Genomic DNA, 15,374 nt, shown 5'->3' with positions numbered 1-15,374 from the left:
CAGCCATCCAATCAGAGCGTGGAGGCGAGGGAGCGTCCTGTGATTGGCCTTCAACGGGGGTGGGAGCAGCAGACTGAATAAGGTACATTTGTAGAGATGACAAAATAATTACATAGTATCAGCGGAGACAATACACCCATCCACAAACAAAACGATCAGCATGACCTAAATTCTGTTGTCCAAGGAGTTTCTTTGGGTGACAATCTTCAATCCTGTTTAGCTTCTTTCAACACTATGTATTTAGCTTTTGAACTGAGAAAAATATGAACGTTTATTGATACATCACAAAATAAAAATAAAACGTAAATGTAGTTTAAACACACACACACTTCAATTTATAAATACTAAACTGAGCATATGTGCACTCAATTTCACTTGAGAAAATGGGGCAATAAAATAAACCAAGACGGACACTGGTGATTTTAAAGAAGCCAAATCTTTATTTGTGTATGTGGTTTCTTATCACAGGACGCAAGAAACCTTTCCGTTATGTATAATTTGAAGAAATAGTGCGGGCTGAATACATTATGGTAAGTTGGAACTATACTTTGCAGCAATGAGGAGGAAGAACGTAAAAAAGTTACATGACATTACTGACTTAGAAAAACAAAACATAAACATAGATGTTAGCAGGCAAACTTGCTAAATATAAAAAAGGTACTGAATTTACAGAGAATGAGCTCAGCAGAAGTTGGTTAAAAAGGTGCACCAAAAAATATCACATCTTCCAAGAAAGTTGGCTGGATGACTTTACACACTCAGACACGTCCAGCCTTCTGCCACTGTTGCACATCTTGGCCAGGTTCTGAGGAAAAAAATTAAGATACTGTTGGCAAGTGCATCTCAAAATCTGTACTACTTTTTACTTTACGGCAGCCATCACTCTGTTTTAAATGTGACAATGTCCGATTGCAACAGTGAGAAAGATACAAATAAGTCTGGCAAAAAAGAAGACAATCGTTAATTACGTTGTGCAAGTCTAAGTGTTCAATGCAAGCTTGTGTCTGTTTGGACACTTACAATAGCAGCTCTGACAATGCTGTTTGGAGAATTAAGGGCTGCCAGGTCCGTCAGGATTCTTCCCAAATCGCTATTCGGAAGTTCTAACAAAATAAACAAACAAAGATTCAAATGGGTTTCATTTGGTACCGACAGTTTTGGCAAGCAGCGTTAAGCAAGCTTCATGTTGATGTCAATTATGCATGTTTGTGAGTCAAGTACTTGTCTCAGGTAACGGCTGGGAATCAAGCTGCAGGTATGTATGCTCCAGAAGCTCCGCAATAGAGATCCGCTCCCTTGGGTTACGAACCAAGCATCTCTGGTAGGCGGGAAACAAACAACATGATTTGTCAACCTCCTCCATGTCACACTTGTACATTATGTATGACCTCATGATCGTGCTGTGATACACAAGGAGTTGAGTGAAAGCTTTCTAAAACATGAATGTGAAACAACATGCATTTGAAAGCATAGTATACTGAATGTCTCTAGAAAAATGGATCTTTTCACACCCTGGGCTCCCAGATGCCATGGATTTGTATCCCATTACCTTCAACACGTCCAGCAGATCCCACTCTGCAATGTCAGGAAATTCAATCTTGTGGGAGGGATCAATGATGGCGTGCAGCTTGGCGATCTGATTGGTTATACTTTGGAAAGGGGTCCGTCTATAGGTCATGCAGTACAGTATGCAGCCAAGTGACCACACATCACCTTTCGGACTGATCTAAAACAGTACAAAAGAAGAAATATGTAAGGTATCCCTCATGGTGAACCTTTCTGAAGAATGTGTTAGCATGTGATATAATATTATGCACCTTAGAGCTGGCTTTCCCGGGTTGGGATGACGTATCTTTAATCGCTTCAGGGGGCATGTAGTTCAGGGTTCCTACCTGTGTTGGGTTAGGATGAAATGAAGGACAAACACAAGCATGATAGCAATTTTCAATATATTGAGACATTAAGGTCAATACAATGTTGAGTTCCAACCCTAGAATGTGCTTCAAGCTCTTACAGGAGCTTGTGTCTTGGCATGTTGCAATTCTTAAACAAAGCCATGATAGAGAACAATGCTGTAAATTGTTGACGTTTTGCATTGTAGGTCCTCTGTTTTGTTTTTTATAATCTTAAGCTTTGCATGTCCTTTTTTGAAAAAAAAAGGAAATGTGTTTGTGATTTGCAGAAGTGGGTCACCTCAATGAGACTTTAATAAATAAAGTAATGCTGCGTTCCAGGGACACTTTTCAACCCGTAAGTTACCGCTTAAAGTCACGACTCACGACTTGGTAGCGTTCCAGGCAAGTCACGACAACAAACCCTTCTGCGGCTCTGTGGGCTATACTACGAACCTCGATCAATGGATTAGCGAGGTTTGTTGTGCTCAAAGCCTGGGTTAGCTGGGACACGAAAGTGGCTCTGTTTTAGAGTCGCTGTATCACCATGGTTTCTAATGCCGCCAACCTAACCTGGTCCAGAGCAGTTGTGTAAAACCACCGCCTACTGACCAATCAATTATCTTGAAAAACAAAGCTCTCACATGTAAGATTATGTGATGTTACAGGGGGAGTTCCACCTATCCAAACATTTTGGCTTTCACAGGTGCATTTAATACTGTTGCAAAAATGCCACTAATATGGACGTTCATACCATAAAACATGTCCTAACAATCTATTTATTTGGTTTTATAGATAGTACCAACAGCGGCCGCCATTGTTGTTTATGTGTGTGTGACGTCAACAGCTGTAACTCGGAGTACATCGATCTGGTACGAGTTCACGGGTAGTGAGTTTGACTTGGCACTTTCACGGGTAGAAGGTTGTGAAAACACGAGTTACGGGTTGCATGGAACGCACCATTAAATGCAGCATTTTAAATAGTCACTGCACTTTACATGCTTGTTTAACAGGATGAAGCATTACTTGAGAGTCCTTCATGATGCTTGTTACATCTGCTTGGAGGCTGTTGGCGATGCCAAAGTCAATCAGCTTCAGAGAGGCATTCACTATGACAAAATTGGCAGGCTTCAAGTCACTGTGGACAATTCCTGCGTGGAAAAGACAAAAACATTCTGGAATGAGTGACATGAATAAATTGTCAACAGCAAAATGTGTGACAACAGGAGCGACGGGAACAGTACCGTGTTTGTGGATGGTGTGGACCGCCTCCAGCATGTTCTTCCAGTAGAACTTCCTCTCCAGCGGGAGGACCGTCTTGCGGTTCCGTAGCCAAGTGTTCAGGTCCAGGTTCCCACACTCCATCAGCATGTAGATGTAGCGGTCGGTTAATTCACTGTGGTGATGTACAACAGGGTTAGGCAATTCAGAAAGTTCACTTTCAACATACATACCTTAAATACAATACAACAGTCCATTGTTGTGTTGATAAAGCATCATAACAGTTACCAACACAGGACCTAGCAGGATGTTATGTAAATTACATAAAGTATCTAGCTGGACTGTGCACAGAGAGGAACTTCAGTTTGGGCCGATGACTCACTAGTCATACAGCTTGATGATCTGGTCACTGAATTGCTGTAGGCGCATCAGATGCTCAATCTCATTCTTGTAGCTCTCCACGGTCTGGGGGTCAGCCTCCTCAAGGTTCACATACTTCACTGCATACAACTGCTTCTTGTTGTCCAGGACCTGGTAAACCTAAAAAATACAATCAATTAATAACTAATAACCTCAATGAGACCAGCCTGGATGAGATATTATAGGACACTATAACTAGGGTACAGTGTCATCTTCTGCAGACACAATATGGATTTGTGGATTTGGGACCACAAGGGGTTTGTCACCATGTGGGGTTCATATCCCCGACATCTGAGCTGGTGATTTGACATACGAGAACAACTACTGATCTTTGCACACTTATGTACAGGGTTATGGTGTGCATTGGATGACGAGTTGCATTGTTGTTGCAGTATCAGAATTGTTAGTGGTAGTACAATAGTAAAATTAAAGTCAGATAGTAAATATTTGAGGTAATCACAATGTGAACAATTTTGTGCAATATCAGATCCTAGACCACCGTTACCTTGCTGGATCCACCTCGGCCAATCATCTTCAGGATGAAGAACTCTTTGCCCTTAATGGTGATGGACTCGTTTGATAAAGCCTTCATTGTACTCTAAAAAAATAACAACCAGTTAGCCAAAATAACTCAAACATAAAAACATGTTCTAAATAATGTAAATACCCTATAGAAACAGCAATGTAGACGGACCATAAAGGGGAACCATCACGCTCACTTTTTTCAGTCTGCAACATCAACTCTATGCATTTACGCAAAATAGTCGTGGAAAAATTGGACCATTGACCTAATTTGGCCAAATACAGGAGCAATGGTCCAACCTTTCTGCAAATTCTTCACAGACATGGAAGTCTGTATGAAGTAGTACTCTCCTTTTTAGAAAATAGCGGGCACCAGTAGTGTGTGGAACAAATTATGGTAGATAGGGGGGTTACCTGTGGGATGTGTGAATATGACACCTGGTTTACAGGGGTGGAGGGGGGCTGGGCCGCACATGCACTCTGCGATGCTGAGAAAGCCACATCAGGTGGGTCCTTCCTCACACTAGGAGTGACAAAGCTGTAGAAGAGAGAACTCATTGAAAGCTTTGCAGAGAAAGCAAGCTAGTTTCGGAGCTAGAAAGCATTATAAACCACCAAGGTTTAATTTAAATCCCAGTGAAGGGAGAGAACTAGGATCCATTTGCATTGCAGTTACCTGTTCGCATAGGGCTCCCTCTTGTTATTGGGAGTCTGCCAGACCATGGGTGGGTTTATTCTGGATGGTATAGGGAGGGCAGGTGTGGGGATAGGGAGGGCGGTTGTGGGGATAGGGAGGGCGGGTGTGGGGATAGGGAGGGCGGGTGTGGGGATGGAGTCCAGCAGTCGAGGTATAGACCCTGATAGACCCTGAGTCTGGAACTGGACCCCACCCGGGGGTTGTTCTTCCTCTTCTTCTTTTGGCACTAGCCTCTTTTCCCCAGCCTTAAGGTTTTGCAGCGCCAACTCAAGAAGCCTAGGTGGCCTGGCGTTTAGTGTCCGGGCTTTCAACAGAATTGATGTTGCTTTTTTGATGTTGCCTGAAAATGGGATGGGAGGAGAGCATGGGAAATAACAAAGGGTTAACGACAAATGCCTCATCTCTGCCACACAATTTTGCGTAATTATCCATCAGTTTTTGAGGCATAAATACCAAACCAATACCATTTATTTTTATGGTATTATTATTTAATATTGAAAGTGAAAGTGAGTTAAAAATGCTATAATCAACCAGTCCAAACACCTGAGAGTTGTCGTATTAAATAGCGGCATATGTAGACTGGAAGTAAAGTCTTCAGAGTTTTCAGAGAACCCCAGGAACCTTCCATTTGGTGTGCCCATTAAGGACATCCCCCTTAGGTAATGTGGACAGTTTTTGATTATAGCTGATAAATTTAGGTCACACGGCAACTTCAAATAACCACTGTTGCAGGTGCTCACCAAGCTATTTATTATAATGAAGGTATATGGGGAAAATACGCTGACGTAAACCTTTCTAAAAGGTGATCAACTCAGAGTTGTCAAAGTTGGTACACGTAAAGAAAACACGCATAAGCAGGTCCCAAAAAAGTAAAGTACTATTTTGGCAACAGGGGGCGCTATAATTGGCAATTAATGGCCCAGGGAATTGAAAGTTGCCGCTTGCTCATCAGCCTTGTTAGCATTAGCATGTTAGCACGCTCTCGGGAATAATGGGCACACAAGGTGGCTCATGCAACCACACCCATTTCTTCAGAAAATGAACATACTGCAACATTTCTAGTTAATTCTGTCACCATTTTATAAAAAAAAAAGATGACAAATGATAAATTGTACCTTGAGAGACTTCGAACTGTGCGTGTGCAATGTGAACAAAGGCAAAGCATTTGCAGTTGGTTCTTGCAACTATGAAATAGTCCTGTGCTTCATCCGAGTCTTCAATCCTTTAGAAAACATAACCATTTTTAGACCATGGATGTAAAAAAAATACATAAATATAGTATCAAATTAATCATAAATGTGATCACAAGATGATTTCTTCTTTCACTCACCCCTTGAGTTCTGCATATCTGACTAATATCTTGGCATAGCTCTCGTTCTTGCTGTACTGTTCAATGGGCAGTCTGGAGAATACTTTAGCATAGCAGTCCTTGAGTTGAGTCAGGAGTGTGCCGTCTGTCTGTGGGTTGCCACTCTTCTCCAGTTTCAGCAAATAATCCCGACAGGATTTAGGAGAATTTGAGTTGACAATCTGATTAAAAGTGAATGTGATGTCTTTCAGAGGGGAGAAAGAAGATGAATGCAATGTTTAGTGACACATTACATGCTTGTTTCTCATTCGACAAATGCCATGTGTACACAAAACCCTGTGATCAACAAAGACTACCGTTTACAGCATGCCAAGTACGTAGAACTTTGGTTATGTTGCTGCATATGATATATCTGAAACATGGCAATGTAACGGTGACCTGTGTAATCCACGTGTTCATGTCTTCTCGTGCGCCATGCTAAGGCATGTTTCTTGTGTGTACCTTCCATTCTTGACACGTTGCCCCCCTCCTGCCTGTGGAGTGAGGTGGTGGAGTCCACCGAGGCTTGTTCCTTCCAACACTGCATCTCTGGACTCACATCAGGGCGCTAGCGACAGACACATGTCATTAAGCAAATTTTGCATAGAATGAATGTATGCAGTGCTTATATTCCAAGTGTATTAGTTTGCAAAGGACAAAATGTTAACCAACACATCTACTTCGACACCCTTAGCTAACTTATACAAGTTTTGAGGAAAATCAAATCATAGCAGTTGGAGAGAACTAGTATAGCAGTCATAAAATAGGTGTGCTGTGCTTTGACTCACTTTGAAGTTCAGGAAATCTCCACCTACTGTCATTTTCTTGGCAGATGTTAGGGTACCCATGGCACTGGAACTCGAAGTTTGCCTGAAACAAAATGAAAATCAAATTTGAATTCAAGACATGTTTTACAAAACCAGTTGATTTATGTGCAAGTAAGACAGATAATAACCCACCTTGACAAGCTGTTTGGGATGAATGCATCACTTTTCATTGAAGACTCCCCATCGCCATCATCACTGGCCAGCTCAGCGATAGGATAAGGAACGATAGGGACTCTCCCTGGCTGATGTACAAAGAATAAGCAAAGAAGGACCTTAGTATTAAACATAATATAGAATACAGAATAAAGTAGAATAAGGTGATCATGTTTATTTTGTTGCACAGAAAACTGTCTCACACTCACCAAGCCAATGGTTCTCTTGCGATGAGAGCCTGACCTCCAGCCAGGATGATGATCATCTGATGATGGGCAGAAATACTCTGTCCTGGGGGCCAGGTAAGAAAATGCATCATAATACAGTGTATTCCAAAAATACTAAGACAAGTGATCTAGATTATTTTAATTTAAACCTTACCCTGAACCCAAATTACTGGACAGTTGATATTCTCCTGTACCATCTGATTTCCTGCCCATTTTTTCATATTCAGAGCCACGTTGTACAGGCTCATTGAAAGTATTCACTGAGGATGTGTCAATATGAAAAATAAACAACATAAGGATATGTTATATCAGATACTGTGTTGATATTTCACTTGTAAGTGGCACAGAAGTCCATTGTAAATTTAAAAAGTGCCAAGCATTCAAAAATGTACCTTGGATGTTTTCTTTATCCACTGTCCTTTTTTGAAGTTTCTTTAGCACAAGAGCCAGCAGGTCTTTGGGTTTTGCATTCACTTCCATAGCTTTCGTCAAAATGTTAATGGCTTTCTTTGTGTTGCCTGGTGATATCAAATGGACAACATGTTTTATTGACCTAGTTTAGATATTCACATGAAAACAAGGTTAATTTTACAGCATGTAAAACATTGTAATACATTACCTTGAGTGTGTTCAAAGTTTGCATAAGCGATATGGACAAAAGCAAAGTTCTGGCTGTGAGATGTTGCCACAATGAAATGGGCTTCCGCTTCATTGACATCTTGAATTCTAACAGAATAAAATGGACACATAAACAAAAATATATATTGGTTGTATCTAATATCTTATTCAGGGCCTTTTCTTTTTTATATTTATCAAGGAAACTAAAGAAAATACACATTAAGATAATCTGTGTGGGTACTTACGCTTCCAGCTCTGCATACCTAACCAGCAATTTTGCATAGCTTTCATTTTGACAGTGCTTTTGCATTGGTAAACTGGAGAACACCCTGGTATGAAAATCCAGCAGTCGGGTCAGATGGTTATGGTCCAAATTAGGGTCACCCTTTTTCTCCAGGTCCACTAGGAATGTCAGGCATGATTCAGGAGAGTTTGAACCAATTATCTGGTTAATATTGTCAGTGTCATCTGGAAGACAAGCGGAAGATGTTCAGGAAAGTGTATTCTACTTAAACACATGGATCCTAACTGAATTATATTCCGCTCCTTAACAGCAACAACAACAATAACAATAGCAGCTAAACCGCTTTCAGTGTCAGCTTGGGGGCCACCATCATATTCACCTTCATTAAGATTGTTCTTTATTTTATCTATTTTTTTCTAAAAAGCATGGCAAGCTGCTGCTTCCATAGAACAGTGCTGTAAGGTCATCACAAATAAATGTATTTTGCCTCTTTACTTGTTTGAAGACTAAGTTACGTATGCAATGGTTTTGGGATCACTGTACATGTTATTTTCTTTCTGTGTCCTCAAGAAAGACCCCAAACGTGCTTTGGGTCCTCCATCATATTCACCTTCGTTAAGATTCTTCTTTAATTTGTCTAGTTTTCGAAAAAACATGGCACGCTGCTGCTCCCGGTCCGTGTGCTCCTCTTCCTCCATCTGAAATTTGAAGGGTGGGTCTGTCATTACATCAGAAACAAACAGTGCAGTCTTGGATTTGGTAAGAGTGAATGACACGTGAATGAAAAAAATAGAGACAACGCATATAGTCGTCTGCAATTGCATTGTTGGTTGCTGGCATGTGGATCATGTCAAGTTTGTAAAGTATTTCCGTGAGTCTATTTTAAGATCAGAACACTATGAGGCAAGTCTTTGGATAAGTAAAACTAGCATCGTGCTAGCGCTAGCTTAGCTAAATTAGCTTCAGAAAACATCTCAAAAACACATTGATATACATTCAACTATTTCAAGATAAACACTTTCTTATGATATATATATTCCATAGGATATAATCTAGACTCAAATTGTATCATCGAAATGTTAATATTGTTGGAAGTCTTACGGTTTGTAACCTCGGCAGAAGATCAGCCTTTTCAAATTTCTGTTTATCCAGTTTTCAAACTTGCCACTTTACTCTGGACCCGCCCTAAACTTCCTCTGATTGGCTTAGTCTCCCTTGACCGGCCCTGCTCTGCTATGGTTGGCTAAGAGAAACGCCGTGACAGTGTCTCATTTCAGTTACTAGTTACATTTCAGTTACTAAACCATGATTTTTTTTTACTACTTACATATTAACTAGGATTCCAATGCTTCCAAGATAGAGCAGAGCTATTTAGCTATTCTCTCTAAAAAAGCTCTGAGGTAGAGGCGGTCTGTGTGACGTTAGTCGCAATGTACGAGCCCTATTCGTTTGTTTGTTGCCGCCAGATATGATCGAGAATTTCTGAATTACATTTTCAAACCACCAGATAATATATTTTATTTTCTCAGACATGATAAAATATAAATCTTACAATATATTTTTATTTTTGTATGTCGGTGGTGTCACCCATGTAAAATGTTCGTTTTATAATGGCCAATGTCGTAATCTGGGGCTACTGATTGTGTGGGTTGGTGTCTGTTATACCCATGGGTTATACCGAGAAACTGCAGAAAAAGTGTCTCCCATTGATGGCCTTCAACACAGGAGAACCGTCCCGTCAGAACGGGACTCCCGGAACAGAAGAAGCGAGGGCGTGACTTTCAGTTACATGGGTTAAGGGGCGAAAGGGAGGTAGTTTCTATAGAAGTATATCCGTTTGCGTCCTGTTACATTTTTTGGCTATTGCCTAGTAACTTTTTTCGTCAAAACCCCAATATTACTCGTGTTATTGTCATTCGTGTCATGTTGTTGTTCTTCTCGTTCAAGCGACAGTAAACTGGCCATTACAGCTCTTAGGAAGAGAAAGACCGGAAATTGCGCTGTGGTACAGTGGGATAACGCCACAATTCAGGATCCTCTCTCAGCCGTGTCTCTCCAGCGGGAAGCCTCAGTGAACACGCTTCTGCTGCACTTCCGTGTTCGGATGCATCACAGCTCAAAGATGGCAGCCACGGGATAGTGGAAGAGAAACTGCAGATTGTAGCTTTATCATGTAATCTCATTGGTTTAAACAGCTGTTCCACACATTGTCGTGATGTGCAACGTTACACCTCAATTATTGTAAACGCGTCATTACATGGAGACAACGCGAGGGATAAAGATAATGGTTTTCTGGCGAGAAAGGCTAGCAAGCTAAGATTAGCTAAATAAATGAACAGTTTTGGTGTCTTAAAGTGCATCTGACACCCACGGAAGAAACAAAAGCATCTCTGCTGGACATTATACTTGGACGTTGTGTATGGTGAGCACATGTGTTGATGTTGTGCATTGATCTTGTCAATGGACACAGCTGTTCAACCATTACATGCACTGTTTATTTAGGTTCATGGTTTAAATAACGCTAAAGGCTTCATCCATATACCTGATTTCACTAAAAGTCTCAATTAACGTTCCCTCAAGATGTCGCCTGTATTGGATTCAAGTTGTGGTAGCGGAGAAAATGCTATCTATCAGTTTGAACCTATTTCTAATGTTTCTCATTGTATTTCAGATTAAGTTCATCATGGCCATCACTCAGTTCCGCCTTTTCAAGATCTGCACATGTATAGCCAGCTTACTCTCCTTCTTCAAAAGGTTGATATGCAGGTAAGCTATATATAACTATAAAATATGATTATTAGTTGTATAGCATCAACTCTGTACATTGAATTGCTTCATTTGTTGTCTTGCTACAGGACTGGAAGGGGACGCAAGCTCAGTGGTGATCAAATAACTCTACCAACTACTGTGGACTTCCCTTCCTCTGGAACGAAACAGGTCTGTACGGTCCGTCAATGTTCTGTTTAGTAACAGTCCTGTACAGAACATCTGTCACTGACTAATCATTAGGACAAAACATATTTTGAATGCATCGAATATTTACCCTAGACAGTGTTTCTATTCCACAGTAATATATTATTTACATATTTTGATATTTTTCAATGTCCATGTTTTCTTTTACTCACTGATTTTGTTAATTCTCCGTAATTCTTTGTTTTTAACTTATCGTGAGGCAGCCAGAGATAGAGGAGTGGAGTTCATGGGATGAAGATGCTCCGACTAGTATCAAGATTGAGGGGGGCAACGGGAATGTTTCTCCATCCACCGAAGATGCAGACAATGAGCCTGACTACTTCAAAGACATGACTCCCACCATCAGGAAAACACAAAAGGTTTGCCAACCAGCTGCCCTTACAATCCCAAATGCTTTCCAGCATTGTGCAGCAACAATTAGCTTAAACTAGACAATTTAAATTGGTACAATTAAATGTTAAGTTTCCCCCCTTATCCACAGAGTTTTAAAGTGTATATGAAGTGTTTCTTCATGTTGATTTGTATAGTGTGTGTGTGTGTGTGCATGGATAGATTATATTTTGAATGTATTGCCCCTCTCTCCAACTCTTCCAGATAGTGCTGAAGAAGAGGGAGCCCTTGAACTACCTGGTGCCAGACGGCTCAGCAGGTTTCTCCAGCAGACTGGCAGCCACGCAGGACATGATGTCCTTCATCCAGCCCTCGGTGAGTGTTGGTCCTGGCAACCTGGCTGGTGATCTAAGTTCTCTCTGTAATAGCTGATACTCTGAAGTGTATTCTATTAAGGGTTCATATACTTTCCTATACAAAAAACTATTTTCTTTGCTGGCTTGTGAAATATTTAGAAATTTTAATATTTTCAAATAAATACAACTGGACTTGACTTGTTTTGTATGAAATCAATCATTATAGCTGAGATCTTTAAATACATTTTATGTATTTAAATATTTCAAGTAGTTAAGTTAGAGCTTCTTATCCATTGGTATTCAACACTCATTTATATTGGATTTGAGCTTGACAATCACAGGAAACCCTAAAACAGATGCTGCTAATTGACTCAAGCTTGACTCAAGCGTCTTTTAATCACCTGAAATACAGTGCGTTCAACAAACATGTATTCACCAGGCTGAGCTGGGGGAGATGGACACCTGGCAGGGGGACGCAAACGCCTGGGAAGATGAGTCTGAGGCTGCTTGGGAGGCAGAAGAGGTTCTCAGGTAATGGACTAATAGATAAAGTATCATCATGCCAACACCTGGTCATTACTAAGCATGTGATTTAAGTAATGACCAGCAGATGGCAGCAGTGGGAAAGAAGAACACAGCACAATGATGCCGGTCCTTTCTGTCCTTTTCCTCCTTTCTGTGTTGCTTTTTCTGCTGCTCTGAAACAGACAACAGAAGATGGCGGAGAGGGAAAAGCGTACCATGGAACAGCAGAGGAAGAAGATTGAAAAAGACGCGCAGCGGATGATGAAGAAGGATCAGAAAATCGCGGTGAAGCTCTCGTAACACTTTGGGAGTGCTCAGTTTTGAGCCGGGGGACGAAGCGCAGCTTGGGGAAAGACACTGAATTTAAATTGTAACTTGCTGTCCCATGCTTATTACATCAAGCAGAATCACTGTCAGGACAGAAGCTCCTGAAAACACCTACAGTCATCCCTATCGCTGCTCTGTCTGTCCACCAGAAGCCATTGGAACCATCCCTGTCATTGTCGTGGAGACAGGAGGTCAATGGTTCACGTTGGTACACCTACTTGCTATTTGTGCCATGGCAATGCTATTTTTATTGTTTTATTTTTGTTGGATCCCCTTTTGTCTGTTTTTTTTTTTTTACAGCAAATTCATTGAGGGTTACAAAGAAAAACTTTAATAAATGATTAGATGACACACTGAGTAGATGCCAATTTCATCCTCATAACTTAAGGAAACTGTTCTACTTATTCAATGGCCCAGATGTAAATAAACTACCTAAAACGCTCATGGAGTCTTGTAATGAAAAGGATCACGTTGTTATTGTTTGCTTTTTGTTATTTATAATTGGTCAAAGGTCACTGTATACCAGTGATGCATTCCTTTTGCTTGCCGTTTATTTAATATTTCTGCTTAAACACATTTTCTAGTTGATTGATATTTAATGTATCTATTTGTAGTGCAGCCTGCAGAAACATGGAATTCAGTATGGACATTTAGGCCAAATTAATTTTTAATTATGAGCACCCTGATAACTTCATGATCAAACGTGCATAATTTAACATTTCCTATGGATTCCTATGGTAATCACATAGCAACTGAACTGCTATCACTAATAAATTTAACAAACTGTCATACAATCTTGCTGTAAGGTTATCACAATGCATTTTCTTTGCCTTTTTACTTATTTTAAGACTTAGAATGGGGTGGGGATCTCTGAACATGTTAATTTGTGTTCTCAAGAAGATCGCAAAAATGCAATTTTCATAATTATTGCCTACAATCTGAAAACCCAAGATCTGACCATGCAATCAATACCCAAGATTAAACAATCTCAAATTGATGCCTCGAGATTTAACAGTTGAACTGTCAAGGGAAATGTACCTGGTCAGTTGTCTGAATAATGGTCTGAATGTGGAGTCTTGAGTTAAAAATGTAAACAATGTTATTACAATACCTTTGAAGATATGTCCTCCAAAGATATGAATAAAAGTAATTTGTTAAAATTAGGCCTTGGAAGTAATGTTGTGCTTGTATGTAGGGCAATAGGTTATGTCTATCTTTACTTAAGTACTGCCCTGCTTCTGTAAAAAAGATAGTTTCATGAAAAACGAAATGGGATTAAGGTCTTTATTTGGACAATTCCATTCTTCTTCCAAAACCAATCACCATGGAAAACTGCATGTTTTATAAATTATTAACGATTATAAGTCTAACCATAGGACATGATTAAGGAGAGTAAAGAATCACACTAATAATACTTGGCTATACACTAACTACTAAAGGCTGCATATATTGCAAACTGCCGTTTCTAGAGGTCAACTCAGGACAATCATGTTTTCCATTTAACTTGACATAAACATAGGCTTAAAGTGCAGGCTCCTGCACTGCCGTCCCAACCATCTGTTATAGAGGGCACTCTAGCTTGACAAGGACTGTTCATGTGCAGTTCAGTTTAAATAGAAGGACCAACAGTGGTTGATGACCGCTAATCCTGTAGCAGCGACCCCCGATCAGTTGAACATCAAAAACAAATTCTACCGTCAAAGACATAAGCCCTAAAATGCATGTTTGTTTCATTTCAAACAAAATAAAATTATGAAAAAAAATAAATAATGTGACATTGCATCACCTCACCTTTCTGAGTTAGCAAACCTTTTATTTGAACGGTGTGTGTGTTGAATGTGTTTCTGAGCACAACTTTTTGCATCCTTGTCAAAGTCCTGTAAAACATTAACTTCTGATGTGCATCCAGCTGGTGACTTAGACCATTTGTGAATCCCCTCTACATTCCATCAACCTTTTTATAAACTACACTGCAGAGATTACATCTGCCTGGGTTGATAAGTCTGTTACGTCATGGTAACGCAACCCAAGAGATTGGGTTGCGTTACCCCCTTGACAGGGGACCAAGTCCTACTCCTGTCCAGGCAAAATTAACCCAAATGATTAACCCAATGGCAGTGGATTTGAATGCAAATACTATACATTGATTCAGCCATTCCTTATGGGTGGCTAGACGTTGCAAAAATACAAGGGCACTAGTGCGGACCTAGTTCTGTTCCCAACCCCCACCCCCCCTCTCGCTTAAGGATCTGGAACACAGTTTGACATAACCAGAGAGGTTCCAGTAAAGTGGAAGACATGCACTCAAGTCTGCAAGGTAGCCCCAGGGACATGGATGGAAAGGGATGCGTGACAAATCGGTTACGTAACCTGCACAGTCATAAGAATTCTGTTCGGGGCACTCAGTATGCAGAGGATATGTTGTTATTAATTCATGTGAATGAAGACATGTATAGACCAGGAGGTTGAGATTATAGCTGCTGCTGCTTACATAAGTCTCAAGTACTTTTACTCTCAAGTACGATTGCTTTCAGTTGGAGCTGAGGCAAATTGAAATAGAAAAAAAAACAAATACATGGATGCGGTTATCATGCTTTAATAATAATAAATACACAAGGACATAGGTGTCAGTATTGCACATCGCTCAGGCACATTACCAGTGTCAGTTGCTTTTAAGGGAACATATTTCCAATA

The 15,374-nt window shown here is 40.3% G+C and overlaps 2 protein-coding genes across 3 annotated transcripts; one reads left to right on the top strand and one right to left on the bottom strand.

Moving 5' to 3' along the window:
* Positions 1 to 417: 417 nt before the first annotated feature.
* On the bottom strand, positions 418 to 9,320 carry ttk (ttk protein kinase). Of its 2 annotated transcripts, none has more exons than XM_084472306.1 (23): positions 9,271 to 9,320; positions 8,780 to 8,867; positions 8,171 to 8,393; positions 7,927 to 8,033; positions 7,700 to 7,825; positions 7,462 to 7,567; positions 7,290 to 7,371; positions 7,060 to 7,169; positions 6,889 to 6,970; positions 6,563 to 6,668; positions 6,083 to 6,305; positions 5,868 to 5,974; positions 4,732 to 5,092; positions 4,470 to 4,593; positions 4,039 to 4,131; positions 3,496 to 3,653; positions 3,137 to 3,288; positions 2,919 to 3,043; positions 1,818 to 1,892; positions 1,550 to 1,726; positions 1,222 to 1,318; positions 1,021 to 1,103; positions 418 to 805 (listed from the first exon to the last, which is right to left on the bottom strand). In XM_084472306.1, exons 2-23 carry the CDS (start codon positions 8,865 to 8,867, stop codon positions 719 to 721), a joined length of 2,892 nt encoding a protein of 963 aa, XP_084328432.1. In that variant the 5' UTR covers positions 9,271 to 9,320; the 3' UTR covers positions 418 to 718. The 2 variants fall into 2 exon arrangements, with proteins under 2 accessions (XP_084328432.1, XP_084328433.1); XM_084472307.1 differs by having other exon boundaries at positions 6,916 to 6,970.
* A 956-nt stretch (positions 9,321 to 10,276) lies between these two features.
* ebag9 (estrogen receptor binding site associated antigen 9) lies at positions 10,277 to 14,105 on the top strand. The gene is made up of 7 exons (XM_084471283.1): positions 10,277 to 10,591; positions 10,841 to 10,935; positions 11,025 to 11,106; positions 11,346 to 11,501; positions 11,737 to 11,847; positions 12,268 to 12,359; positions 12,536 to 14,105. Exons 1-7 carry the CDS (start codon positions 10,589 to 10,591, stop codon positions 12,651 to 12,653), a joined length of 657 nt encoding a protein of 218 aa, XP_084327409.1. The 5' UTR covers positions 10,277 to 10,588; the 3' UTR covers positions 12,654 to 14,105.
* The last annotated feature ends 1,269 nt before the right edge of the window (positions 14,106 to 15,374 follow it).

Source organism: Micromesistius poutassou (genome assembly GCF_964030765.1).
Source record: "Micromesistius poutassou genome assembly, chromosome: 8".
Classification (NCBI taxonomy): Eukaryota; Metazoa; Chordata; class Actinopteri; order Gadiformes; family Gadidae; genus Micromesistius; species Micromesistius poutassou.
This window is presented reverse-complemented; position numbering and strand designations above follow the sequence as displayed.

Excerpts from the sequence above, each read along its gene's own strand:
- ebag9 (XM_084471283.1), top strand. Across the intron at positions 11,107-11,345 it reads CTTCCTCTGGAACGAAACAG|CCAGAGATAGAGGAGTGGAG; the intron begins GTCTGTACGGTC and ends ATCGTGAGGCAG. Across the intron at positions 12,360-12,535 it reads GAGGCAGAAGAGGTTCTCAG|ACAACAGAAGATGGCGGAGA; the intron begins GTAATGGACTAA and ends GCTCTGAAACAG.
- ttk (XM_084472306.1), bottom strand. The coding sequence starts at position 8,867 with ATGGAGGAAGAGGAGCACACGGACCGGGAGCAGCAGCGTGCCATGTTT. Across the intron at positions 5,093-5,867 it reads ACAGTTCGAAGTCTCTCAAG|GCAACATCAAAAAAGCAACA; the intron begins GTACAATTTATC and ends TCCCATTTTCAG. Across the intron at positions 3,044-3,136 it reads CCACACCATCCACAAACACG|GAATTGTCCACAGTGACTTG; the intron begins GTACTGTTCCCG and ends TTTTCCACGCAG.